This window comes from Ciconia boyciana, chromosome 2, assembly GCF_034638445.1.
Source record: "Ciconia boyciana chromosome 2, ASM3463844v1, whole genome shotgun sequence".
In the NCBI taxonomy this organism is placed as follows: domain Eukaryota; kingdom Metazoa; phylum Chordata; class Aves; order Ciconiiformes; family Ciconiidae; genus Ciconia; species Ciconia boyciana.
Window position 1 is genome coordinate 127196905 of NC_132935.1, and position 27910 is coordinate 127224814.

Genomic DNA, 27910 nt, shown 5'->3' on the forward strand with positions numbered 1-27910 from the left:
CTGCACAGGAATTCTTCTCCTCTTGGTATTGTATTCTATTGTATCATGGTTACAAGGCCTAGTAGCAATGCCTTTCAAAAACCACATTTGCTTTAGTATCTCTCAAATAACTATGTTACGTAGCAGAACCAAAGTTAGTTTTTCTGGTTTGTTTTGCTTTTCTTGCAGAGAGAGGCTTAAAAATAAAATAAAACATGTCAACTGAGACTTTTTTTTTTTCTGTCGAGCGACAGTTTTAGTGTCATGCCCAAGGCTTGATTTTTTCGAGCACCTTAGTAATGAGGTAGATGAAAGATAATCTTTGAATGGAATGAACTGTTTGAGGTGGGTTGTTTTTATACTAGGCCTGTTTCTAGATATATTTCCAGTTAATTCAAGAAATGCTGAATTCTAGACCATGAATAACTGTGAAGGCAAAATTGGTGAATGTCTAACCTGAGTTTGTGATGCACACAAAGTGAAATGTTAATAGCTATGTAGGGCTATAAGTAAATATTCTGAGAAGTGTGATTGCATGAGCAAGAAGAGAGCTCCCTAAAGAGTTATTTAAACGTTTTATATCTCTCTCCTGTGTTTAGTTCCTGGGACAGGGACTATAACATTTTAAGATGCCTTGATAGAGGACCAGAACATAGCTAAGCTGACTGAAGAGCAGGCCAGGCAAGGTATTATTACTTGAGCTCTTATCATATTCCTTTTTCTCTAGAGAACGTTTCAGGCTGTTCCTGAGCTATGTAAAAATGCAGATGAATAGTATTTGTCCCTTCCACCATGCCTTGCCATCCCTAGCCAGCAGTGAAATGTGCACATTGATATGCAGACCATTCCTTGCCACCTTTTATAGCACCGTCCTTTTTTTTTTTTTCTTTTCTTTTCTTTTACAAATTTGCCTGTATAAAATGGTAACCAAAGATACACAAGATACTGTCCTGCAGCCTTTTGTTTACAGCTACAAGCTGTGTGGTCGACTCAGGAAAAATGACAAAATCTGTGTCAGAACCTATAAGAAATTCTTTGCTTTTTGGGTGAAGAAAAAGTTCTGAATGGAGTGAATAATAAAATGTGGATTTATCATGGAATAGTTTTATGTCACATGATAGTAAAACGCTCTTAAGGAACATCTGGATAGGATGCAGAAAATCTAAAAAATCATAACTAATTTCATATAGCTTAAAGAAATATGAACATATTGTTGGGTTAAGTTTGTATTTTTTGGTCAATAGTTATGCTACTTTACTGAAAACTCTTATGTGTACATGTGTAAATGTAACTGGATTGTAATCAATAGAATTACCCACCAACAAGCACAATTTATATTAGCCAGGGGCAGGGATTCCCATTCATTAAATCTGTGGAGGACATGCCTTTATCTATTTCCATGGATGCAGCCTGGAGCATCCAACATGTCATGGATTAGATAAATTGGGCCTGACATGCCTGTGTTTCTGGAAAATAGGACAAAAATTTCTTTTGTCCTTTGTGTCTTGTCTGCAAAAGCAGTGGTGCTTGTCCCCCACCTATAGAGAATGACAGGACATAATTTTCCTTGCTTGAAAAACTTTTTTAAAATTATAGGCATGTTTTACATAAAGATATTAAAAATGGACCTGCCAGCATTTTCACAAGTATCAAGAGAAGGACACACAGCCTACTAACTGCCACATATTCCAGCTCTCAAAGCATTTGCCTAAATCGGCTCCATCAGATGTAGGCTTGCCAAAATTGAAGTTTTCATAGCCATTCTTTATAAATAGCCATTTTGTTAGAACTTCTCCACTGAAAAAGAATGTGTTCACTTTCCCAGAAAGACGCTAGCCCTGTGGTCAAGGGATTTTTGTGGGCTGCTGGAAACGAAAGCTAAATTCCTCCAGTGAAGTGAATACACATTTACACAAATATAACCACTCCAAAAAGAGATTGTTGTGCAAGTATGCCCAGTTAGTCAACAGCCCAACTGTTGGGACATTTCCCTGAGGCATTGGGGACTTACAGAGTAGGCTTCAATATCGTCCTTTGAGTAAAATACAGACCTTAATTTCTTTCAATTTTTGAAACTTTTGTAGGGATTTGCTTCCCTAATAAGTAGGTGTGAGAGTGTAGCTTACGTATAGATCTGCAGAGAAGACCAATTCTGACAGAACTTTGCAACACAGAAAAAAATTAAATTTGACAATGTTTTCTCTCCCTCTCCTATTCACAAGTGATAGCATCTTGAAGTAAAGCACCAGCCAAAATGCCATGGAAGAATAATTATGATCAGTTATCTGTAACTTCGTGATTGCAGGGGCATGTGCAACACCAAAGCCTGATTCAAAGGAGATGGAATTCTTATTTATTACTGGCATAAAACATGGTTTGAAACTGGTCTCCTATGACAGAGAACGAAGAGACAGCTTTATAAAAGTGAATTCAGGATAGTCTGATTTGTTGTGTTTTTCTCTTCTGCAGAAGGGTCATGGCTGGGATCTGTTAGTGAGAATGAAGGTATCCTGCTTGTGCAGTGGAGCATTTAGATGTTCAGAGAGTTAGTCAAACTCTGTTATTTCATGCCTTTGGAATTTGTACTTTTTTTTTTTTTTTTTTTTTTTTTTTGGCAGCTCAAAGTGTTACTCAAATGTGAATTTTCATGGAGTCTCACTGAGAACCAGAATTTGATAGCTCTGAGCTCTGATGCTTGAGTCTGCCACCATAGACACCAGGAAGAGCTCATTGTGCCATAAAACACTTGCAGGACCACCTTTCTTTGGCATCTTTAACAGTCTTCCCTGCTCTGATTTGTAGGGAGTTGGATTCAACTCTGACTCTACAGCATTAGTATATGTGGGCCAATGCTGTTACAGAACACTATATAAAATATGTTCATGTGATCTTTGTCACAGATAGGAAAACCAATGTTTTCTTCACTAGTCCTAATAAAAATTTTGTATATATTTTTATCTGTTATATTGCATTATGGTGTTTATTTTTGCTTACACTTTTTGAATATAGAGACTTACTGGTTTATGGAGTTGCTATTTTCTTGATTGTAACTGTGTCTATGGAAGCACAATCCCACAGTTTTTGGAAGGAAATAAAAACATTTGTTCACCAGGATATACTGTGATTTAAAACCTAGAAACTGTTTTCCAGTATCTCATATGGCACATATTTATCTCTGTTTAAAAAGAAAAAAAAAAAAAAAAGAAAAATAATTTGAATTGCACAAGAGCAGTGTGTGATTGCAATAAATAGTTTTTGGCAATGACGTTAATATTTTCTAGATACAATACAGTTACACAACTATTACTTTTAAAGTATGTTATAACATGACCTATTTAAACTTTATTAAAACTAAATCTGTGTCTGGATATAGAATGTCCATAAAACATCTGTTTAATTGATTCTGGCCAAGGTTCAGATTTCTCCCATTGATTTCCAACATCCCATTCTTTCCATTCTTATTCTGCCTGCTGCCTTCTTACTTCCCCTTAGCTTCCCTTTCTTTCCTCTCCACTTTTCCCCCTCCCAAATTTGATGCAAACTCCTTGCCCTTAACATCACCTTGAGGGTTTTATGCTCTATCAGCACCTGCTCTTCTTTCATGGTTGACCCGTTGCTGAACTCAAAACTCTCTGCTGCAGTCCAGAGCCGGCTAATCATTTGCATCCCCAGTCTTTGTCAGACAAATGAAGAATGGCCGATGTGTTGATCGGTACAAGCAAAGCAAAGGTTCTAAGAAAGTCAGTGACGATCTACAAGTTTCTGGTGAATTAAATGACTCATCTCTTCATGCTGGAAGGCTGCTCTCTTGTTAGTGTGCATGCTTTTGTCTTACGTGCATGCCCAGCTTGCTATATTGCAGTCGCTGTAGTTAACCTGCAATTTTGGGCAATGGAGCAACAAAGCAACATCTGATTTCACATCTCTGTAAGACAGTGTGATGTAAGCTGACCTCAACTGCTTAATGCTGAAGGGAATGACTGTAATCTAATCTGCAAGTATTCAGGTGGTACTTAACAGGAGATGGGAAGATTTTTCTCTCCCCAGAGTGCAATTGGCTTTTTTTTTTTCTTTTTTTCTTTTTTAATTGCCTGCTGGTAAAAATCCAGAGATTAGTCATTGCTGGACACAGTGCTTGTGTGCTTTGAGGTGGCATACAATTCTGTTCTAGTAAGGCTCAAACTTAACAGTTAACTAAGCATTTTATCCCTCTCTTCCCCTGTCTCTGTGGGGACACCAGACTGCCAAGAACTGTCTGTTTTTTCTTTGCTTCTCAATAGAAAGCATGGGTTGCCTGCTAGGATAAATTCAATTTTTCATCAGCTTCTTTTTCCAGAAAGTCTTGGTCACAGATAGAGCCTCAGGCTCTCAGTTTTTTGCACAAACAGCTCTATCTCCTGAGGGTTGAACTGGTTTAGTTTCATTAAAGTATAGTAGAAGTTTTATGAAAAGTAGTGGGTTGGGGTTTAGAGACAATCAGGCCATGTGATCTAATAGTTTTTTTTGTTTTTACATCCTGAGAAAGAATAGTATGAAAGTTATTCATGTTTGCTGGCTTGGTTTACTTTTCTTTAAGAACTTCAGATATTTCATTTGGAGTGGGAAATCAGGTATTTCATTGGTGGGAAAAGTTCCTGAGTCAAATAACTTGAAGTATTTTTAATTTAGGAGTGCATATAGGAAAAGTGGTGATAAGATGTATAATTTATCTTAACAAGTATCTTTCAAGCCACCATGAACTGAGTAGTGCTTTATGTCCAGGAGCCTGTCCTTTAAAACTCACTTCTGTCTGCTGTGTCTGTGCACACTATCGATTTTTAAATCCTGTGCTTTTGGTTCCACTCTGTTTTTTCAATGTTCAGCAAGAAACAATACCACTTACTCTTTTACCTACCTATGAAAGACCATAAACCTAATAGTTTTAAACATATATGTGGGGTTTTTGTGAATCAAAAATTCAGTCTAATAGTTTCTGAGTCTGTAATAGTTTCTGATGTATTGCATAAGCGTTTATGTCTTTATGCATGGGAAAGAAAAATTTAAAATGTGGTTTTATTTCAATAAGTATGCATTTTTGTTATGTACATATACACAGGCAGTCCTATGTATGCAAAAACTGCGAAGTTAATTCAGGGGGGAATCTTGGCCCGGTCTGTGCAACACTGGCTTAGATTCACAGATGTATTTTCATGTCACTGTTGTGTGCTTTATAAGACCAACAGCCAAGTGGATCTACATAACCATAGACTTTCCATCACTCTCTTCTCTATGCACCTCTCTGCCTCCTTCCATTCCTCTCTCTCTGTCGAGCTAGTTTCGACTTGGGCAGACTTTGCTCCTTTTAACTTGGATTCTGCCATCCTTCTCCTAACTCGGTCAACTTCCCAAGTCGATCTACCTGTTATTCAGTAAAACAGCAGAGGCTTGACAGCTAGCAGAAGAGCAAAGTGATGCTCTGGAAACATGCAATAACTGTTGGCATTAAGTTCCACTTACTCTTGCACTATGCAGTTAAAAATGTGTAAAAACCATTTCCAGTGAATTATTAATAAAACTTGGTGAAGTTGAGCTTTCCCAGTGCTAAATGAAAGAGGCATTGCTGCACAGCACTATCCTCACAGAGTTTACTGGTGGAGTGTGTCCATTTCATGATATTAGTTATATATTTGTCTCAGTTGTATGCTTGTTTCATTTAAAGTAAAGACATCAGAACTTAATCGTTATTTCTTTCCCAACCATGCTTTTGAAAAATGGCACTTTTAGAATTGCTGATATATTAATCATAAAAATGAAAAATTCTTTGAAAATCTGTTTGCAATACAGTGTTCTTCTGATTAATAACCCTTGGAAATCTGCTCATTATACCATAAACATGACCTTTATAAAAACATCAGAAAAATCCAACTGCAGAATATGCCAGGTCAAAGATTTTTTTAAATGTCAAAAAGTGTAAAGCTTTGAAATTAATGTGATTTTTATAATACTTGGCTGATGCTTGTATTTTTGCTTTATTTTATTTATTTATTTATGGCGGTGGGGGGTGGGGGTGGGGTGTTTGAGTCTTTATGGTTAGGATCTATTGGGAGACTGCGACCCCAGGGGAGCACACTCTGGGACAAGTCTTAATGCCCTTCAGCAGCTTCCTCCCTGTTGTTCAATACTTAGATCCATTTAGTCTGTAACAGCATTTTTGCTGGGCCTGTAGCTGGTGAGATCTGGTAAGGTCTAGTAGCTCTCCAGCAGAGGCTACTAACCATATACTCTGACTCGCTGGTTAGGAGACATCCACAATGTGCTAGTCAATAATGGTGCAGCCAGTCTAGCACTGTCAGAAAATTTCTTTATCTTCTGAAAGCTGTAAAGAAACACTGTACATGCAGTTTTGGGGAAATGCACATCTGTAACACTGTGCCCTTCCTCTAACTTCATCGGATTACAGTGCTCCTCTGAAAATACCCATGCTTCCCACACACCTCAAGATGCACCTTAGCTTGAGTCCAAATGTAAATCTTTCCACTGCAGGCTGGAAAGCATAGTGTGGGTAGCTGCTTTATGTGGGAATAGCTAGCCAAGATGAAGACCTTATGGTCATGAGAAGAAAAGGGAAAGCTGTTTTTCCTTTGATATCCAGCAAACTTTTCTGGCCTGGCATTACTGCTTGGTGGTAGGAATGTCTCCATATATTTCTAGCTCACTCTAGACAAGGCAGGCTTTTCCCTTCCTTGGATTCACTTTCTTACTAAAGAAAGTAGAAAGTTGTATAAAACGTGAGTGGTAGGGGAAGGAACTGCAGACCAGAGCTGGGAATACATAGTTTGCCAAAAGTAAAGAGAATTATTAGTGCAGATGTGGAGTCATCAGTCCACTCATCTTCCCTCTAGCATTTATGGCTGGGAAGGAAGAACAGGTTTTGACATTGTCTTTGCTATCATGAGATCACTCAAGTCTGAGTGAAAGTGCATTCAGTTCACTACTAGACTAAAACCAGGGCAGGATGTTGCAGTGCTCACAGCACTAAATTTAGGGACCAAGGGCTCAATTCCTTGACCTGCCACTGATTCCTGTGTGAGCTGTGAGCAGGTGACTTATGCTGTCTGTCCTAGGTTCGTAGCTGAAAAATGGGGATAATCTCTTGCCATGTAGAAATGTCCTGAGAATTAATACCAGAATTGCATGGAGAAAATTAAGGCTGCTGGGTATTTAATGTTTGATTTTGTTTTGTAAAGCAAATGGAAATGAAAAGCTCCTCCATTCTCAAGAGGGAGGAGAGCTGAGGGTCATGGGCATTTTGCTTGTTTGCCTTCTCCGAAGCGATGATGCTGGCAGTCTTGGGCTTTCTGATTCTCTGGTAGCTGGCATGGCTGGTACTTTGTATGGGCAGCTAGTAATAAGCAAGGTGGCCAAATTGGACAATTTCTTGTTGTTTTATTCTACTAGAAATAGCCAGAACTTTACAGAAAGTGGAACGTTCATTTTGGATCATTTAATTTTCAGTGATCCAACAGCTTCCAATAGGGAAAAAAAATAATCCAAATTTGTCTGACCAACTGGAATAAAACCTCAAAGGATTCCAAAGAGCTCAATTAGTAGGTCATGTTGCTAAAATAAAAAGCTTAGTTGCTGCCCTTGTGCAATTTATAATCCATAGAAGATATTGCCTGTAGTGAGTTAGTGGAATTCATTGCTAGACAATGTTAAGTACTGAAGTTCCGATTCTGGGTTTTCAGTAGATTTTATTTAATAAAAAAAGTGTTTAATTGGTGAAGTTTTTGCTGTGGGCCATAGCATACCATGGGCATAGCCATACCATGGAGTCTCTGGCGTTAGCGTCCTTGTGGCCTGAGGTGGGTAAGGTCTGCACAGTGCAGTGCACTTTGATCCTATTCAGACAGACTAGACTTTATTGTCTGTAACCTGGGCCCACCTGTCTGTTAATGCAGATGGATAATGGCAGAGGAACAGGAGGGAAGAAGGTAGCAAAAAGGGAGCAGGAACCTGAGCTTGTTTACTAAAAGGACAATAATGAAAGGGGATAACAGATATCAGAGTATTCATGCAAATTTGTCTCTGCATTTTCCTAGTCCAGTGTCATAATAGTAGTTTCACAAGATTCTACACAATGAAAAGAGAAATCTACTCCTTTAGGTATAGAGGGGTACATTTTTCAATCAAAATTCTTGTATCAAGATATATGATTTTATGTTTTTCAAAATGCTAGTAAGTGTGGAAGAAAAGACTTAAAAAAAAATCAGTATGATGCATAGCCACAGGCTTCTAAAACTAATAATAATAATAAAAAGAATTATTTTTCTAAACTAGCTCACTTTGCAGGAATCACAGAATAAATATTGTCTCTAGACAAAATAATACTTTGAATAGCAGCAAGTGACCAGAGCTGATTCAAACTTTCCAGGTGAATAGTGTATGTGCTGAAAAATGCACTCTATAAATAAATAGGGGGTAGTGATTTGTGCCAAAATGAAATAGTTTTACTTTTAAAAAAAAACAAACAGAAGGGAGGAAAAGAGGGAAAGAGATCAGAAAATATTTGAAAATATTTTTGTAATGACTAGTTTTGAATTGTTTGGTTTTGGATGTTTGAAATTTGCCAATATTTAAATAATAAAAATGGTTAAGTATCCAAGTACAAACTATAGAATTTCATTTTGGATGAAAGAAATGTTTCAGCTGACACAATGATTCCCCCCCCCAAATTGTCTTTATTTTTTGGTTTGGCCAGTGAACTGAAAAATCAATTACTCATAGATCTCCACAGCTGAGACAGTGTTGCATTCATCCTCTTCAAAGTGACTAGCCACTGTTAACATTACTAACAGCAAAACCTGTGAAAGGAAAGCTTGTATTGCCACACAGCGTACTTGATCCTCAAGCTGTCTTAGGAGAGTCAGCGGAATTGAGGCTGGTGTGGTTGGAGACCCATTTTGAGGGTTCTTCTTTTCTCGTGGGTGCCAAATATTTAATACATTTGAATTTTTTCTTTATTTTCTGAAATTAAGAGGGATTATATGAAACAATATTATGTTTAAATGTGGATATCCTCATTTTTAAAATACTTTTGAGATTATTATATAACGAAAGCACTCTCCAAAAAAAGTCTGTGAACAATGCAGGAGTCAAAACCACTTTGTTTTAATATCCTCATTTCCCCTTCCACACACGCACAAAACAACAACAAAAAACCCTTACAAGGAACTGAGTTCTAACACTATAAATGGTCAGAAAATAGATTTTCTGAGTAATAAATTCTCAACAGGCATCACGTTATTTGTTCACACATAACCTCCTTTCAGTCCATACGGAATAGTATGTAGCCTATTAAAATTAAATATTTAAAATTGAAAGGGTATCCATTTATGCACATAAAAGGTACAGGTTGCATGTTAGCTAACTTTCTGTATACTGAGTTCATATTTTAGTCACTTGAGTAGTGTAATAACTACTACTAAGTAGCTTGGTGATTAGGTGAAGCCTATTTTGCCATGTCAGGTTAGATCACTGGTACGACTTATTATGGAACTGAACTTACCTTTACAGTGACAATCCAGCAGTTTTTAAGAAAAGTGTCTGTTGCAAAAAGGAAGACTATCATACAGTGATAAAAGGGAGTACACTAGTGACTATAGGTCATGACAAATTACGTTAAGCTAATTCCTAAAAGCCAGATCTACAATTCATGTCGCGTTGTCTCTGTTACATCCCAGAGAAGGTTATTCTTTTGTCTTTGGATGTCTTTAAATTTCCCATTTCGTCATATCTGAAAACCTAAATGTGATATCTAATATTTTAGATAAAGAAAGTTCATTATTCATCATGGCTAGCCTGTTGTTCTTAATTGCTTATGTCTTTATTGTTTTTTTGAAGAAAATCCTTTCAAATATACCTTTTCTTTGGCCCATGGGCAAACTAAATTCATAATGAATTGAAAGTTCTATCTGATACTGAGTTATCCAAATGTAAGTTTTGTAGCATTTATGAGACAGAATAGGAGCTCCCCACATATCCCTTCACTTTTATACTTTAAAATAACCTGAGTTAGTTTTCTTGAAATTTTTCTAGGAAAAAAAATCCTCCTTTGGCTCAGGGTCTCTAGGATGTATTGTAATGCTTACTGGGTGTGAACTGTCAGATACTAGGATCCTATATAAAAAATATTAATGATACTTTTTGAAGTTACCTTTTAAAGTTACCTAGAAGTTAACTTTTAAGTTGGAAAACAGTGGTGCATTCTCAGCTACTCCACTGAGTCGTACCATCTGAAAAGTTCTTTGAGCTTCTGCCAAGGCAGAATGTTTGTATTGTTTTGACCTCAAATAAGCTATCATGGAAATACTGGGAGAGGTGTGAGATGGGGTGGAAAACTTGGGAATATCCATATCTTGGAGAAACCAAATCATGATACTGAAAACAAACTCAGAATCCAGGATGGAAGGGAAATTGAACATTAGTTTAGGGTGTCTCTGATGTATTGAAAATGGCTGTACACGTGGCCAAAAGGAAAGAATTGCAAGGTAATGAAGAAATGAAAATGGAATTCTGCAGAGATTTGCTTTTTCACTCGCTGTTTATGGTGGTAATAGTGATGGAAGAACTGCAAAAGATTTAGATTAATGGGGTATTAGTTTAGAGTTCCTGCCCAGTTTACATACCTCCAAGTTCCAAATGCATTGCAAAAAATTATCTACATTATTTGTGTCTGCAAAATTTGGGCTGGGTATTTCCTTAGGAGAAGCTATTTGATAATAGATCTGGTGATTCTTTTTCTGGAAACTAAACCTGCAGTTGAGTTTAAAGGATTGGGAATGAGAGTGTGCATGAGGAAAGGCTATGGAGGAGAAGATGTAGCATATCTTTCTGTATAGCCAAGTCACAAAATATAGCAATATGTGGTTGCCAAATTGTTGAGCTGTTTGTCAGGGGACCTGAGGGACAGGGATCTTGACCTCCTCCAGAAATGTTAAGTAAACTTGTTATTTATTATCCTGTATATAAAAACCACCCTGCTTTGTCATGTCTGTTTACTCTATTTTCTTTTGTTTCCTTTGGGCATATTCAGTCTTTGTGCTTCTCTTAATCCAGATTTTAGGGGCAGTACTTACAGCTGTTTATACTCTTTACTAAGCACGGATCTGAGGGATATTTCAGGTGAACTGGGCACAAAAATTTGCATGGGAGACTTTCTTAAGAGAAAATGCTACTTTATTGAAAGCAAAAATTTCCCCCAGAAGGTGTTAATTTTTTGTAAAGAATTGTGACAAAAATGTCTTTAAGATAAGGTCAAAACTTTAGCATTTTTATAGAAATCTGGTTTCTTCTTTTTGGAATGACTTCTCATTTTAAAATCTATTCTCAATTCTGTAGTGAAACATGGTCTCTAAAGTTGAAATGGGGGTGGGACAAGACGACAGTATTTGTTCACACTCTAACTCAAAACAAATAAAATGTGACAAGGGAATGGACAGTTTGAGGCTGAATCTGCAGGAATCATCTCTTCATCTGAATGTTTCTGTTGTCTTCCCTTGGTTCTGGGTACAGGCAAGGAGGGTGTTGTAGTGATGAAGTTCATATCACGAGTGGTTTCTGAAGGAGAACTGCTTGAGTAGGCTATGCCACAAAGAGCATGAACCTCATGTTGCACATGCGGCTTTGTACCACGTAGGCTGTCTGTGCTCAGAGCATAATGCTGTATTGCAAAACAGATTACCTAGTGGTAGGGCAAAATGTCTAGTCCCAACTGGAGACGCAAAAGTGCATCCATGTGTAAAAATACACAGTTTGATTGACACTGTGGAATTTCTCAAAAACTGTCTCAATGAGATATAGGAAGGGGCAAAGGTTTGTGGCAAGCTTTTCTTCAAACTTGTTTGCTCATGCTTACCTTGGCTGTATTGCCAGTGCCTCTGGCCAAGAGATTCTTGCCTGTGTTTTAAATTGCCAGAAAATTGAAGAAACGAATGATTACTTCAATCTTGGTTAAAATGCTGAGCTAATTAAGCTTCTAAGTTGTATTATTCCTGTGCTTCCTACAAAGAAAATTAAGGTAAAAACATTGACATGAATTTCCAAAATGTCTGGAACATTCATCTCCCATTTAGGATCTGAATGGGCTGAAAAGACTCTTTCTCTTTAGAAAGACATTAGACTATAACATCGCTAACTTGCAACACTGGAATTAGTAAATACGTTAGTATCGTCCTATTTTAGGAAATTGTAGCATAAATGTAACTTTAGACCTATACTGCCCTATGTTTTGTGGGGACTGTTATGTCTTAAGTCAGGCCATCCATGCACCTAGTTTTTGGCAAGGATGTCTATATGAACTTCAGGTAATAATATAGAGCATCAAACACAGGCTGTGGGCAAAGCCTGTCAGTGGTGTGGGATGTTATCCCAGCTTTATTGGTCAAAGTGGAACTCCAAACCTTGCTGGTAGGAAGTCTATAAAAAGGCTGACATTGAGCCTTCATTGTGTGTTGATCAGCAGTATTGCATCTGCACTGGAAAGCTATAGAGGTCTTTCTGTAGAAGCTTATCATACAGAACACCAGAACAGTCATAAGCAGTCTTTATGGTTCCTCACCTTGATCCAGTGTTCAGTAACACTGGATAACTAAAAAGGACCTATGTCTTGCTATAGGCATTTTCTAAGTGTGCTGTTGTCACACGCAGCACCACTTATTTACAAAGTAAATTCTGCGTTATGAGTTTTAGTGCACGTCTCTTTCTTTACCTTCAGTTTGGCTTTCTCAGTTCTCATGTTTTCCTTCTGTCATCATTTCTGCCCTTGATATTGCCTTCTTTACAACAAGAATTTATTTACGTGTGCTCTTCAAGAACTCTTCCCAGTGGACTTCTACCCCTCTCCGTCCCTCTGCTAATGGATTAGATGGGAAATAGTTAACATTGACATTCCAAAATGTTGTGCAAAGGTTTTTCAGTTAAGCTGAGTCACAAAAATGGTTGCCATTGCTTCAGGTTTTCTGTTGCTGATTCTAGACTACAACTCTGTGCATGTTAAATGGAAAGAGAAGCTAATTTTTGCAGCCATAAACATTAGAGAATTTCTTTCAAGCAAAAGCTCAAATTTCATGATACCTATCACATGCTCCATTGTTAAGGGACATGTCTGACACTATTGCAAAAACAGAGAGCAGCTGTGCTCCTGAACATACTCATTTTCTGTGCCACTGTAGCCAGGACTGTGGTAGATTTTAAACTCTGTTCCAGAGGCTCTGAGTTCCAGCCAAGGTCCTGCAGAGCTGGCTGAATTTTTCCATTTAAAGCATGTTCTCGTCCCCGGATGACTTTGCGCAGCACTGCCTGGCAGCGGCAGGTGCGTGAGTGCCTAGTCATGCCACAGGGAAGGATCACAGAATAGAAATATTTCATCCTTCGTGGCATGGTATCCTAGAAAAGTATGGGATAGCAATGCTGTTGCTCTAGGTAATCCGAACCTGCGAGGCTCTCCTCCATAGCACTGAGGTAATACACTCGATGAGCTGGGTCCCCAGGCATAGGTGATATTTCTCAGCCCAGTTTGCATTTGCATCTGTGAGTTGTAGGATGTTTAATCAGCTTCAAATTCTTTGCTCTTGCCAGGCAAATGCTCACCTTGGCATTTCTATGTGATTCTGTACCATCTCAGGTGCAACCTGGAGACTTCTTATTAAGGTTTTTATTAGTAGGAGTGACTTCTTCCCTTCATGATCTGTAAAAGCTTTACATGAGAAAAAATAAGTATTTCCAACATCTCAAGAAATATCTTTATGTGTCTTTCCCATTCAGAAGGGGGAAGATTGCCATATTGAACACTACCTTATTGTCATTCTGACCTGTTACATTATTTTTACACTGGTTTTGTAATAATTCCGTGGGAAGGTAGCAATCGCCAAACCAATGGCAATCATGAAATACTTGATGATTCTATGCTGGTGAGCTATGGAAAGCAGAGCTGCTCACCCTCTACTTTTTTGTTGCCCTTATCCTTAGCTGCTGCATTCAAAAAGTGATTTGGTACACTCTTACATTGAGGTAAATGTAGAAATTACTCCAAAAATGGCCATTACTCTAGGGCAAAAACTAGCATGAGATTGGAGTGATCCCTAACCCAATACCTTTATTTTACTAGTGGGTAATGTTTTCCTTCCAATGATTCTTAGTGAAATGCTTCACAGAGGAGCTGAAATTTGGCAAAAAATACTGTCTTTGAAAATTTGGCTCCAGCTGATTTTATACCTAGCAGCAGAACTGTGGATGATCTGCTACAACTGGTTAATTAAATCCTGTGCTGTTAGCCCTCAATTAGACACATTAAATGGCAAACCTTGTTAGCAGATTTGCTGGCCAAATATGGAGAGATTCCATATATCATTCTGACTACTTTATATTTGGGCCCTTAAAGAATGTATGCAGCTTGTCTAATGAAGTGTCTGTATGTACGAGAGGAAAAAAAAGAAACAGATTTTGGATCTCTCCCTCTGTTGGTCTGTCTGCCTGTGTCTCTGTTCAATGAGTGGGGTAAGACTCCCCTTACGTTTTTTTTTAATGTTTCTTGGACTCTTACCAGCAGGTTTTTACAGTCTGTTGCCTGCCTCTCAGATTAGAAGAACACTGGCATATTTTAACAGTTTCCTAGGATCCAAATAGTCTTTAATTAACAGGGAATTGATGTTTTGGAGTGCAACCAAAACATGGGAGACATTGGAAGCAGAGAACGGGCTTGGATCCTTCCAGCTTTTAGCTAGCTGTGGTAAGGGGCAAACAAGTAAGTAAAATAGGGTCTGCTGCAAACAGGTAGCAACTTATTGGTATGCAAGGGGATTTCTTCATTTGCATTATGTTCCCACAGAGCTGGTGGTTGGTAGCGTTAGCCGGGAGGAGCTTTCTGCTGCACAGAGTCTGAATCAGCTCCACCCCTTGCAAGAGCAGAAAGCGTTCGTCGGTACCTTCCCGTAAACAGAATTTCGGTGGCTGCGGAAATTGTTCTTAATTTAGATTTGTATTGATCAACTGTTGAGGCAGCAAGGTATGTTGTGTTTGCGAGGTTTAGGTTGACTCTGAAGCTGTAAGCTCCATGGGTGAACATTTAATTAAAAATTCAAAAGTTTGCAAATGACATGACTTTTGCTGAGCCAAACAGCTAGTTGTTCTTTTTCTTCTGGAGCAGTTTGCCTTTGGAGGGTTGAGCAATAGGGTTGGGATAAAACACTGAAATTATAGCAGAATGAGACTAGCTGAAGTTCCAGAGGGAAGTCAGACATATGCTGAACTATTGTTCCAGGTAATCCAGGGAGAGAAATGGTTTATTAGCTGATTTTAAATAATGATAGACTGATACCTGAAGCAATTACTGGCAAAGAATTATAACCAACAGTCACTGAGTCAGCTGTGGTCTTTTTCAGTGGTGCAGTAATTTGTGGACAAATACAAATGTATTTGTTTAATCCAATATTGGCTTTTTATTGTTGCTTTTTTGTGTTGGCACTTTTTTTTTTTTTTTTTGCCCCTAATCATAGTACTTGCTGAATGCCTTCTGTCTCTTTCTACATGTAGGTGGTACATGCCAGAGCCCTGCTCTTCCAGCCCTAGTGCGTCCTCCTGCTCCACCTTTGCAGCCGTCGCTGGATATTAAACCATTTCTTCCGTTTCCTCTGGACACTGCCGCAGCAGTCAATCTCTTCCCCAACTTCAATGCAGTAAGTACACTCCTAACAGTTACTGTCCACTTCAGTGAGCCACAGTTTCCATGGAAGACTCAAGAGGGCACAAAGTAGAATTTTATGTACTCAATTAAACCTGGAATATCCTCTCCCTTACTAAGGGCCAAATAGCTCTTTCAGACACACGGGTAGGCCATAAATTAAAGCCTAGCTGAGTGTTAGCCAGAAGTAATGTAGAAGGAAAAAATGATATGATCCCAAGTGACATGCAATAAAATTGCAGGCCGTATTCAGTCCCAGGGCTTGTGAGTTTCCCACTCTAATTTAAGATGTGCAGAGTTTCACTAACCTACAGTGTTCTGCAACTCTCAGAGTGAAACTCTGAGTGATGGCGTTCTACATCCCATCTCAACAGGCTTCCTGAGAAATACTTAAAATTTACAAATTGGAGGGGCTACAAAAGATAAAACTGTCGGGGCAATTAAAGCAAGAATGAGAGCTGGTATATGAGCTATTCCCTGGCAAACAATACAGTGTATTTTTTTCAGGTTAGGATATGTTTTTTTCTCATGCGTTAGGTTAGAACAAGGTTAGATTTCTCTTTAATAATTGTTTTACTTAGTAAGACTATCTATGATTATAGAAATCTTATTCCTCCTTAAGTATGTTCATTATTTTACTGAACTATGTCATGAATGTTTCAATTTTCCTGTTTCTGTCTGAGATATTTAATGCTCTAAAAGAAAAAAAAAAGTCTAAATTGGTTTTATGTTAATTTTGACTTTATAGAATTATGCCCCTTTTTAATTTGAATGTACTCTGGGAAGTTCTTTTCCTTATTTACATATACTAGATATAGAAAAAAAAAATTAAGAATCTGTGTGCTTACCTACTTTGAGACACGCAGAGAGGGGTGGAATTTGCCATGCCAAAACAATTCTAATTAACATGCAAAAATCTTAATTACAATAATTAAGAGTAGTAAAAGAACATGCCCATTCTAGAAGCAATTTGTAGTAATCAATAGCAAATTTCCATAATTAAATGTTAATTTATTTACCTTTTATGGAAGTTCATTTTGTTTTAAGCAATTAAAATGAACTAATTGTCAAAAATATTTATTTATGCAGTCTTAAATTCAAGCAATTCACAGCATTAATAGAGATCAGAGAAGCTATAAGCTGCAAGTCTTAAAATGTTCAGAAACAATATGTCGAAGTATTATTACAAAGAAACTTTCTATTACAAAGAAACTTTTTCAAATTTTAAAATGTATATAGGGATGCAGCAAAGTTTTGAAAAGTGCTAGTTTTAACCAGTTACTGATAAATGGATAATGAATGAATGGATAAACGTAATGAAATGGATAAACCATTAGACTTGTTTAGTATGCTTTAGGGGGGGTTTTTTACCAGTTTTGCTTTGTGATCACTGTTTGTATTTAATGCAATAGGGCAGCTGAATTTTTAGAAATTATCTATTAGAATTTCTGTGTTTTTCAGGATTTTCCATAGTTCAGAGTCTTCAGATTGTTTTGCAAGTTGTTTAACTCTGCATAATTCAAATGCAATTTTAATGATGAATTTTAATAAATAATTGTTAAACTTGTGTTGTTCCATAAATTTGCAGTTTCTTTTTTCTTACAAAGACTGATTTTAGACTATAATTATCTTGGGGGAGAGGGTGGGGAAGATGTGCTCATATTAATTTGGAAGTGCAAAAGCAAAAATAGACTCCTATCAAAACCCTGTTATTCCCAAACATCATCTTAGTAGTATATCGTTTGGTATAAGCACCGTAGTTGGACTTCACAGACTCCTCATCTCTTCAATTTTTCAGCAATCTGAGCCTAGGTTTCAAGTATGAGACTAGCAGCCCTTTTTAACAGCACTCTGAAGTTCATTCCCATGCAAAGTACTGCTTCCTGTGATGTGTGGCCATCTGCCAAGTCCACCTTTGCTGACTATGTCAGTCCCGAATGTGAGGATGTTGTCATCAGAGCTGCTGACCTACCTGCCTTGCTGCTCATAGTCTTTGCCTTGCAACTTGACCTTTGCCTTCTCATCATGTGTACTGACATGCAGCATAATCCTCAGTGTTCCCATTTTCATTCTGAACAGTACATTATTGAATGCTGCTATGTTTAGCTCATATGCCAGAGCTAGTTAATGGCATCCTCCAAACATGTAGGCTAACTGAGAAGTTCTGCATATTTCCAGAAATTCTTCCCAAGCTGACGAATCTTTAAGGGACACATCAGCTGCTGCTGAGCATTATCAGCCTGAGGAGAAGGTAACTCACAAGTCATATTAGACTTTAAACAGGACCTCTGACAAGGGCTTTAAGTATGTGAATGTGAGACAGAAAGCAAGTGTTTAACCCAAAAATGATCTTCGTAAATATGCATGCTCATGAATGATTGTGGCTGTTGATAATGCTTGATATTCTTTGACTTCATTGACAATCCTACACAGTGTCAGTGGAGAAGCATTTATGTTCTGTGGCTAAACCAAGGTCAAGCAAGTGATCAGTAAAAGAAAACCTGAACTGGACGTTCTCTCTTGTGTTGTCGATAAATTAGCTTTACCCTTGATTGAGACAGCAAGGTCATAGATTGTGTCTTCGGAAATGGATTTCTAAAGACCTCTTGACCCTCACACAATTCCACGGGAACTAATGAGTTTGGCAGCATGTCCAGGCTACTTCCCAAGCGGCTAGAAGGAAGTCCAGAGTTTTGGCCATTTACTGGCCACTTTTCAACAGCCTTTGCTTGAGAAGAGCATGATCAAAGAGAAATTTGAGTAAAAATTCAGTCATGTTTCAGAGAAAAGAAGTGGTCTCTGGTTATGGCAATCTTAACTCAACTTGAGAGTTTGGTTGTGATAGCCATAGGCATCTGAGCCTAAGTTTCTTCGCAAAAGATAATGGAGAAAAATAAGCAATTTCTTCAATTTTTTAAGTGGAGAAAAATACACAAAGGTAGGTTGCAAGGCAAGCAACCTATATGTCTACTTTGGCATGAAGTGAACCCTGAAAGTTCCCATTCATCTCTGCTGACTATAATGAGGGACTGGCTCAGCTGCATCTACATTTAGTTAGATGAATCCCACATTATGGGACAGGTCATATGCTATTCACAGCTGATATATTAAATTCCACTCAGAAATCAGATGACAGAAGTGCTGACATTGTATTGTATGTTTACAGAGGAATGCTCCCATTTATCAAGCAGTTATGCTTCTAATTTTATCTAAAGACAATCTTAAGGGAATTTGAGGATTCAGATGAACTGGATAGAAATATTAGGAGAGGTGAAAGCAAAAGTAACTTACCAATGGAGAATCTCAGGCACATACACAAGAACTAACAAAACCAAATACTGATCTTAAGTACCGCAAATAAGAATAGTAAGGTGTTGTATTTTATAACATTTCTTCACTCTATTTCAGTTTATTACAAACATAAGATTACTTTATTTGTTACTGATTATTTTGCTCTAAAGCTAGCTCAGTTTTTGCTGGCCGCCTCTGAAGAAAACATTCAGCACTGATTTCTACAAAGGCAAAAGCTTTCATCAGAGCAGAGAATAGAAGAGATAACATGGGGTGTGCAAACCTTTATCAGTGATATCTCTGGACACTGAGGAGAGGGAAAAGTAAAAAGTGAGTAACCTGAGAAATGCAAGGAAGATAACATGTGAACCTTTGAACCATTCAGTTTCAGGAGGAACATTTTCTATTTATACAAGAAAGCACAAAGCAAACATACCAATTAACAATCTGGTTAGCTGAACATTTGTAGGTGCTATGCTCTTAATTGTGAAGCAAATGAGTACCCTCAAGTGGTATGTAAAAAGAAATTTTAGCAACACAGCTGTTTAAACTGAAAACAACCCACTGGTGCAGACCCTGAAAAATCACGTGTTCATTGCAAGTTTATCTGATATAAAAAGATGAATCAAGTGTATGGGATTTAAATGGCTAAACTTTATGAATGAAAGAAACTATGGCTATAAATTATGCTTATGTAGCTTTTTAAAATACGATTTGAAGATCGTCAGAGGAATAGAAAAATAATTAAATTCTCTATTCTGACAAATGTTTGAGATCATTTAGCAAACATTTGGTGTAATTCGGCATTTTCATCTGCAGAGTGAGAAGCTCTAAGTCTGTGTGCTTCTAAGAACTAGTTCCTAGAGATACAAAGCTTTAGCAGTTGTATTGACCAGCACGTGCTGGTCCGTGAGTGCATGTGAATGTGCATGTGTGGTGTTTCTGTTCATGAGCCAATGGTTGGTTGCAAAGAAATTTCGCAAAGCATTAATTAACTTGTAGGAAAATATTGATATGGGTCCCTGGACTAAGAGGAAATGCTTCATTTTGCTAGACATCAGTGTCAGCCCTAAGTGACCCTCCCACAGAAAAAACCTCAGTTGGATCTTTTTTATAGTCTCCAAAGCCCATCATCCTGAAAGCACAGATGCATCAGAAACCAGATTTTGCTTATTTCTGAAGCTCTCAGAATTATATATTTCAGCCTCCTGAGGACAGAACTCAAAGTTTACAAATCCAGGACATTTGCCATTACTAAGTGGAAAATCAGACAATGCATTGCACTCCTTGTTTGTTTATTCTTTGAAGGATATGCTGACCATTCTCCTGAACAATTTCTAAAATATATTATATCACACTTTGTAGACTGTAGTATGAGCATAATCTGTAGTGGAAGAGGTCCACAATGTAGAAGATGTGAGTAAATGCTTGTAAGTACAAATAGGGATGTTGCTTGAAAAGCTCCATCCTAACTCCAAATTAAAGCCTGATCTCTCCTTGTTGCCAGTGGAAAGTTTCCCAAAGAAGCATCCTTTGGAAAGAAACATGATTACAGTTTTGACTAGAAACATATGACTTGGAAGAGCAGTGTCAATGTCAGAACTGTACTAAACATGGATGGAAAATGAACTGTTACTGTACAGACATCTCTTTCTCATGATCCATCTGTATTAATCCATGTTCAGTCCACTGATTTTTTTCCTGTTTGCTTGTTCTATGCCAATAGCCCCTGCTGCAATATTTAGGGCTTCATGCTTCGCCTTCCCCTGGTAGAGATTTGCCATATGAGGAAGGAGGAGGAGGTAACAGAGGCCATTGCCCATAGATTAGGGCTCCTAAGGTAGTGTTCCAGCAGCAGCTTGGGTTAGGGTGCCAAGGTAGTGCTCCTTGCTTCCTGAAAACCAGCCTGTGCAACATCCTAGCAGCTTCCAGAGCGGCACAAAGGCTGCACTCTCTACAGGGGTGAAGCTTGTGTTTGTAGGTATCGGTAGCGGGCAGTTATGGCTGGCTTGTTTCACTGGGACCTGCTTTTTCCCTGCTGTGGTCTTGCTGTCAGGCTCTGCCTAGCCTGCTGATAACCACTGAGTTAGCCCGTACAGAGCGTAGCTTCATGGTTGCTTGGGAAATGCAGTCTTGTCCTATTGTGGCCAGACAACTGATAGAAATGGACAATGTAGAAAACCTGCTTGCTGACAAGTATTTCTGGGAAGGGTTATGCCAGGAAATGTGGAGAAAACCTGTCAAAAAGCTGCCAGAAGACATTTTAAAAATCTTTTCCTTAGGCTCTTGTCCTGGATAGTTTTTTATCTAGAAGAGAGATATGTGCCGCAGAAATGATGTGCCAATTTTCTCGATGTTACAAATAAGATGTAGCTTTTGATAGTGAAGAGTGGAGAAGGAATCTGAAATACATGTTAGTTTTTCTAAACATTAGCAGCCTCAAATTTACAAAATAAACCCAGTTTTTTTATATGTCTCTACATAATGGTTTTGGTTTATGTTTTCTAACTTAATTGAGCAGAGGAGCATAATGAGACTATTTTTCCTCATCATATAAAGTGCTTTAAAGTTCACTAGTGATGACATGCTGTCAGAATGCTTTTTTTTCCAGAAGAGGATAGTCATGGGACAACACAATGGCCTCAGTTTCATGTGAATCAAAGTGGAATACTGCCTATATAGAAGAACTTGGCAGTAAAAATATAGTCTGTGCTGATTTGTAATGTTAGTTCTATGAGAAGGACCTTTATCAGGTAGAGAACTGTATTGCACCAAATTGTTAATTTGTTAGACAAACAGAGGGGATTATTGCTTCTGGGGATATTCCTTGCATGGCTGCTCATTTATAGGTGTCTAGAAGCAGGGGGTTTGGCTTGCTCTTTTCCTTTCCATAGCACTGCAACTGAGCTGTAAGATAGCTATACCCTTCTTTATGGTCTATATCTCTATTGCTCTTTAGCTGAATATTTTTCAAAATAGGGAAGATTGCAAAAATAATGTTTGGGTTCAGGAATTCTTTATTATAATAACATTTTCATCACTGGCCAGGACATTTAATTAAGAAGTCTGCAGGGGAAGAAGAGGGATTAGGGAATAAGCAAACACAAGAAAATCCTGGCAATTCAGATGTTTTTATTTGGTGCTTGCAAAACAGGAATGAATCAACATCAGTATGAAATACTCAGTTATTTGAATTGGCCAGATTTATTTGCTGTACATTTAAATCCTTAATCTACACCCTGGGCTCTGTTTGAAATAATAGTAAAGCTCTGATTCTCTGATGCAGAGGAAATGTTCACAGCTCAGGAGACATGGTGAAATTAAGCTCTTCGTCTTTTTCCAGTTTTGAGTCAGTTTAGGGTGGATCCAGATCTCCAGGAACACTCTGTCTGCCTGTTCTTATGTATTGTCTATGCTCTATGTCATGGACAGGCAACAGAGCTCATATTCTGACTTTGTATAAATGAGTGTTCCTGCAGCCCTCAGGTAACCTTCCCATGGTTGCCTGTGATTGCATGGCTGTTATTTTTCTTTGCACTGCAGAGCGGCTGGGCAGTAATGTCTCAGCTCCCTAGCAGTTGTCTCCAGAATGATTGCTATTATTTTCTTTGGACTTGACGCATTGTTAAGGAGCATCCTACTAAATCTAGCCTTAATCCCTTTGCAACCTCTGCTTGCAACTTATAGCAGGGACTCCTACAAATTTCAACCCAGGCATCAACAAAAGTTTTCTTGTTATCTTTCTCTTAGCATTACCTTATATTTTAGCAGCAGTCCTGGTCCTGTTTTCGGAACTGCTTTCATTGGGACCATGTGAACCTCACGATGTTCAACAAGGCCAAGTGCAAGGTCCTGCACCTGGGTTGGGGCAATCCCCAATATCAGTACAGACTGGGTGATGAAGGGATTGAGAACAGCCCTGTGGAGAAGGACTTGGGGATACTGGTGCATGAAAAATTGGACATGAGCCAGCAATGTGTGCTTGCAGCCCTGAAAGCCAATCGAATCCTGGGCTGCATAAAAAGCAGCATGGCCAGCAGGTCAAGGGAGGTGATTCTCCCCCTCTACTACGCTCTCATAAGACTCCACTGGAGTAGTGCATCTAGTTTTGGGGTCCCCAATAAAAGAAAGACATGGATCTGTTAGAGTGGGTCCAGAGGAGGGCCACGAAAATGATCAGAGGGGTGGAACACCTCTCCTATGAAGAAAGGCTGAGAGAGTTGGGGTTGTTCAGCCTGGAGAAGAGAAAGCTCTGGGAGGACCTTATTGTGGCCATTCAATACTTAAAGGGGACTTATAAGAAAGATGAAGAGAGATTTTTTTTTACCAGGGCCTGTAGTAACAGGACAAGGGGCAATTTTTTTAAACTGAAAGAGAGTAGGTTTAGATTGGAAGAAAGAAATTTTTTACTATGGGGGTGGTGAGACACTGGAATAGGTTGTCCAGAGAAAAGTTGTGGATGCCCCATCATTGAAAGTGTTCAAGGTCAGGTTGGACGGGGCTTTGAGCAACCTGATCTGGTGAAAGATGTCCCTGCTCATGGCAGGGGGGTTGGACTTGATGATCTTTAAAGGTCCGTTCCAACCCAACCCGTTCTTTCATTCCTCACAACTTATTTGAACAGTTTTAGGATTATGTTCCAATTAGGGAATTAGCAGTCTCCTATGCTCATGATGAGCAGCTGTCACCTCTTGCCACATAGAATACAGCAGTCTTAAGAGCTTAAGAGGAGTTCACTTGTGGGTACAAATGGGTAGATACCGTAAAAAAATCCATTAAAAAGTTTTATTTTTATTTAAATTAAATTTGTATCAAGGGTGCTGCAACCTTCTGTGATTGCTTTCAGTAGAAATTCAGGTTTCTAGGATGCATGTTCTCCTGGGGAAGCAAATGCTAGGATTCTCTTAAAATAGCCTAAGTTTGTGTCATTTCACCTTGCTGAACATTATAATACCTATCCTTGAATTCATCTCTGTAACTGTAATGTGGATGTAAATTATCCGACCATACCTGTTTCCTGCTTGCTGTCCAGTTTTTGGAGCGTAATGTGTGCCTTTGGTAAATCTGTTTTGATTTATCCGTAAGACTTATTATAGTATGAGTGTAGTAGCATCACCTGTGTTTGGCCTTCTCTAGCTATCATCTCTGTTGGCAGTCAGCGCTATGGCCTCATTCAAGGTCCTTACAGATGTCTCAATGCTGGTGGTCATTTGGTAATTGCCACCTGCAGATTGTATTTACTTCGTGGATGTGGGTAGGATGTTGTTCTTTGCACAGGCATATGCACAAGCATATAGCACATGGTCTTCCACCATCTCTTTGATAGCTTACAGTTTCTTCAGGATTATTCTGGCAATATATCACTCTCCAGTCACTCAGCACCTTGTGGCTGAAGAACAGATGTTTGCACTGCTCCTTTTTGCCATGTGAGAATGGGTGGACTTCTAACTAGTCTCCACCAATTCTCATGTCCATAATTAACCGAAAAGGTCTGAGGCAGGAGCACCCTGTTTGTATAAGCTCATGACTACACTATTAGATAAATATCCATACAGTAGGTTATGGAGTATAAACTTGAAGACATTTTCATGAGCAGTGTTGTAGGCTGGAAATGATCTCTGGACAAAGGGCTCCACATACATACCTAAAAATGACACACAGCAAGCTTTGTTTTATGTGTATTTTTGTTATTTAAGTGGCTTCTTGTTATTGTTAAAACAATCAATAGGATCTAAATATTTCACATGCTTGTTTGTTTAACTGATCATTAGTAATAGCAAAAGAATAGACTTTCTGAGTTATTCTGCCTTACATATTTGCTGGAGGGCACTGCACAGTGCGCTGACAGATAACTTGCTGTTGGAAAGTCATAGTATCCAAAGCAAAGGCAATAGCACAGCCTTTATTGGGGACTGAGGGTCCCTCAGGCTTTTGCTTTGCATGCAAAACATTCTCGTAAAGGAAATTAAATTAAGTACTCTTCAGGTTTGTCAAGTCTTGATGAGTGGAATTACTTAAAACTAAATTTTATAAAGCATTTTCTAAAGCATTTTAAATAGTGTTTTAATCAGTTGATGTTTACACCCTTTGTCTTAATAGCACTCAGATGAAAAAGATCAATGATTATTTTATTCTGCAAAGACTATAAAACTTTAATGGGTTGCATAATAAGTGTAACTCATAAAATCTACGGTTTAAATACGGATGGTTATTAACCTGTTTTTAAAAAGCTGCAATTAAAGTGAAAAGGAATTACTTAAAGCAATGATTTGATTACTGTAGTCTGAGGAGGGAGAAGAGTGATAAAATTCTAAAAATCAATATTATTTCTGTTGATGAGACAGACATTTGGAAAGATTTAAAATAAGGTATTAATCTTTCCTAGTCTTAGGCATGTTTGTGTTGCTAACCTAGCCGAATAACTATGTACTGAATTTTTTTGTACAACCTGCAGTTTGTTCTTAGGAATTTCAAACATATCTGTTGAAAAAAGCATGAGTTTGCATGACAGGTAGTTTTACACACAGTAAATACATTCCTAAGCACAATTACCTCATTAATTGCTTATTCATAGCATGCATTAACAGTGCTGCTGTTATTCAAGAACTTGTCCTAAAACACACTCACTTTTATCCTTTAGGATAATAAAAAGATTTGGGGCTCTTTCTTTCCCACTCTTTTTAGTCACAGTAATTTGGGCTGGTAAATGGCACATACTGAAGAACCCATTTATCTGGAATCATTCTTTGATGCACTCTCTGATGGAATATTTCTGTAATGTCCATGTCCTGTCTAATTTATTTTATCCTAACATTTTTTTGATAAGGGAAGAAAATCCCCAAAGGTTATATGTGGGACTTGTACAGTAGAATTGGATATAGAACTCCAGATTCTCATGCAACTACTGTTTTTCCTGGCATCTTTCCTTTGGCTCTACTGAATGCTTAAAGTAATACTGTGTAAATATCCATAGAGATTAAATTAGTAATCAAAATAATTCATTAAAAATAGTACAAAAGCTCGAATCTCTCAGGAAATCAGTGTTTCTCTTTTAAATGCATTGGTTTATATAAAATAGATGAGTATCACATTTTTACTATTTAAAATAATACAAATCAATGGTTTTCTGTCAAACATTATATTCTGTCCAGAATTAAATGCTTTGTGATGTCATGAGTAAAAAGGTTTAGATTACATATTACACTTACGTATTATTTTTTATCAGAAAGAATAAAAAATTTAAAATAAGTTGTGTAGTTTCCTTACACAACAAAAGCAATCATGTTTAGAATGAAATGTAAAAGCTGTCTTAACAACTCACAGCAGAAGGCTGGATAGTCTATAACTGAATTAAAATTGCAGGTAAAAAAAAAAAAAATATATAGGAAAGAGACATCCTTCATTCCAGTTAGAGGTGGTGTAAAGCCTGCTGGAAAGCTGACCAGCAGAAGTTTCTTTCAGGAGTTTGCTGCTGTGAAATTGCTAGGATGTTTGAATAGCAGAGAGCGTGATCCAAATGGATGGAGGCCATGGCAAGAGTTCCTGCAGTTGAACAAAATAACCCTGTGAAGGGAATATTTGAAGAAAATTTTAGGGGACTGGTATTACTTTAAGTTATTCCTGGGATGTTTTTCAAGAAGCCAGAAAAGGTGTAAACCTGCAACCTTTACTTCCTTTATTCCTGCACAGTTTTCACTAGGCTTCTCTGTAGTCCATCATGTCCATGCTTTGTTAAAAATCCAGGGAACTATGTCCACCTTACAAAAATATCAGTTTGGTTTCCTGAAAATAGTATAGGCCGATTATCAGTGGTTTTTTGTTCTTAAGCTAGTCAGCCCTCCCCCATCAGAAGAGTCAAGCAGCTGATCTGATGCACCTATGCATCTTTAGTTTTTAGGGCAGCTATGGTACCTGAGGGTGGTGCAATGGGATTGTAACAAGGTAACAAAAGCCAGGACCAGGCCAAAGCATTATCTGTTCCTATAGCCTTTCTCTGACAACTTAAGGAAGAGACGAAGAGTAGAGAACACATACAGCAACACTTGCCAGACAATGCCTCCAGTGAGGTATATTTTAGGAAGTTCTTGAGCCAAATGTGTTGACTTGGCGTGTGATGGCATGGCATGGCATGAGGTAACACGCTGAACTGGATGGAATCAGCAGGAGAGTTTGTTTATTTTAACTACTAATGAGGTAATTTGAGTTTCCTCATTCCCTTCTCCAGACGGTGCCTAATATATCCAGGCAGGGAGATACATAGAAAGATTTCCCTGGGCAACCTAAGTAGTAGGAAGAGATGGAAGTATATGAACTATGACTTGCTATAAACAGTAGAAGTCTAAGGATGATTTTTAAGGTGCTGTGCTTGTGGGAGCTGGAAGGGGATGAAGAAATGCCCATCACCTTACTGATACTTTGTGTTTGAAATGTACTGATTTGCTAATGCATGATCCAACCCATTACATTATTGGTGTTGCTAGGACTCAGATGACAAAGATAAATCACAGCGGTGATGCCAGTGTTAATTATAGCAGTGCCCTCCCAAAAGGCACTATCAGCTCTGGGAAACAGCTAAGGCTATTGTTGGCGTTAGAAAGTAACATGAGAGAGTGGTGTCTGGTAGAGGAGCGGCAGTGCGGAGACTGCCGGTGAAAGGATTGGAAAATACTGAATATATGGCGTTGGGCTTGGAAGAGAGGTGGGAGGAAGAGCAGAAGGTTTTCAAGAAGAGAGACTTAGAAATATCTCAGAACAGGTATTTGAACAATGCATTTGCTTCACATACACACACGCACACAAAAGTAATGGTGGAAACATTGCAAAGCAAGTTAAAGTATCCAGTTTCCACTTAAAGAGTCCTTCGTCTTTGTTCCTGGCAGGAACAGTTCCTTTCCTTTTTAGTTACATGCTTTTCCCAGGAAA

At 38.2% G+C, this 27910-nt stretch overlaps 1 protein-coding gene across 2 annotated transcripts in view; it reads left to right on the forward strand.

The window, feature by feature from the left end:
- The window catches only part of ZNF385D (zinc finger protein 385D), a 442063-nt gene that overhangs the window by 289556 nt on the left and 124597 nt on the right, over positions 1-27910 (forward strand). For both annotated transcript variants that reach the window (XM_072853997.1, XM_072853998.1), the window contains one exon: positions 15550-15692. In XM_072853997.1, the coding sequence (XP_072710098.1) occupies positions 15550-15692 (143 nt within the window). The remainder of the gene's footprint in view (positions 1-15549; positions 15693-27910) is intronic.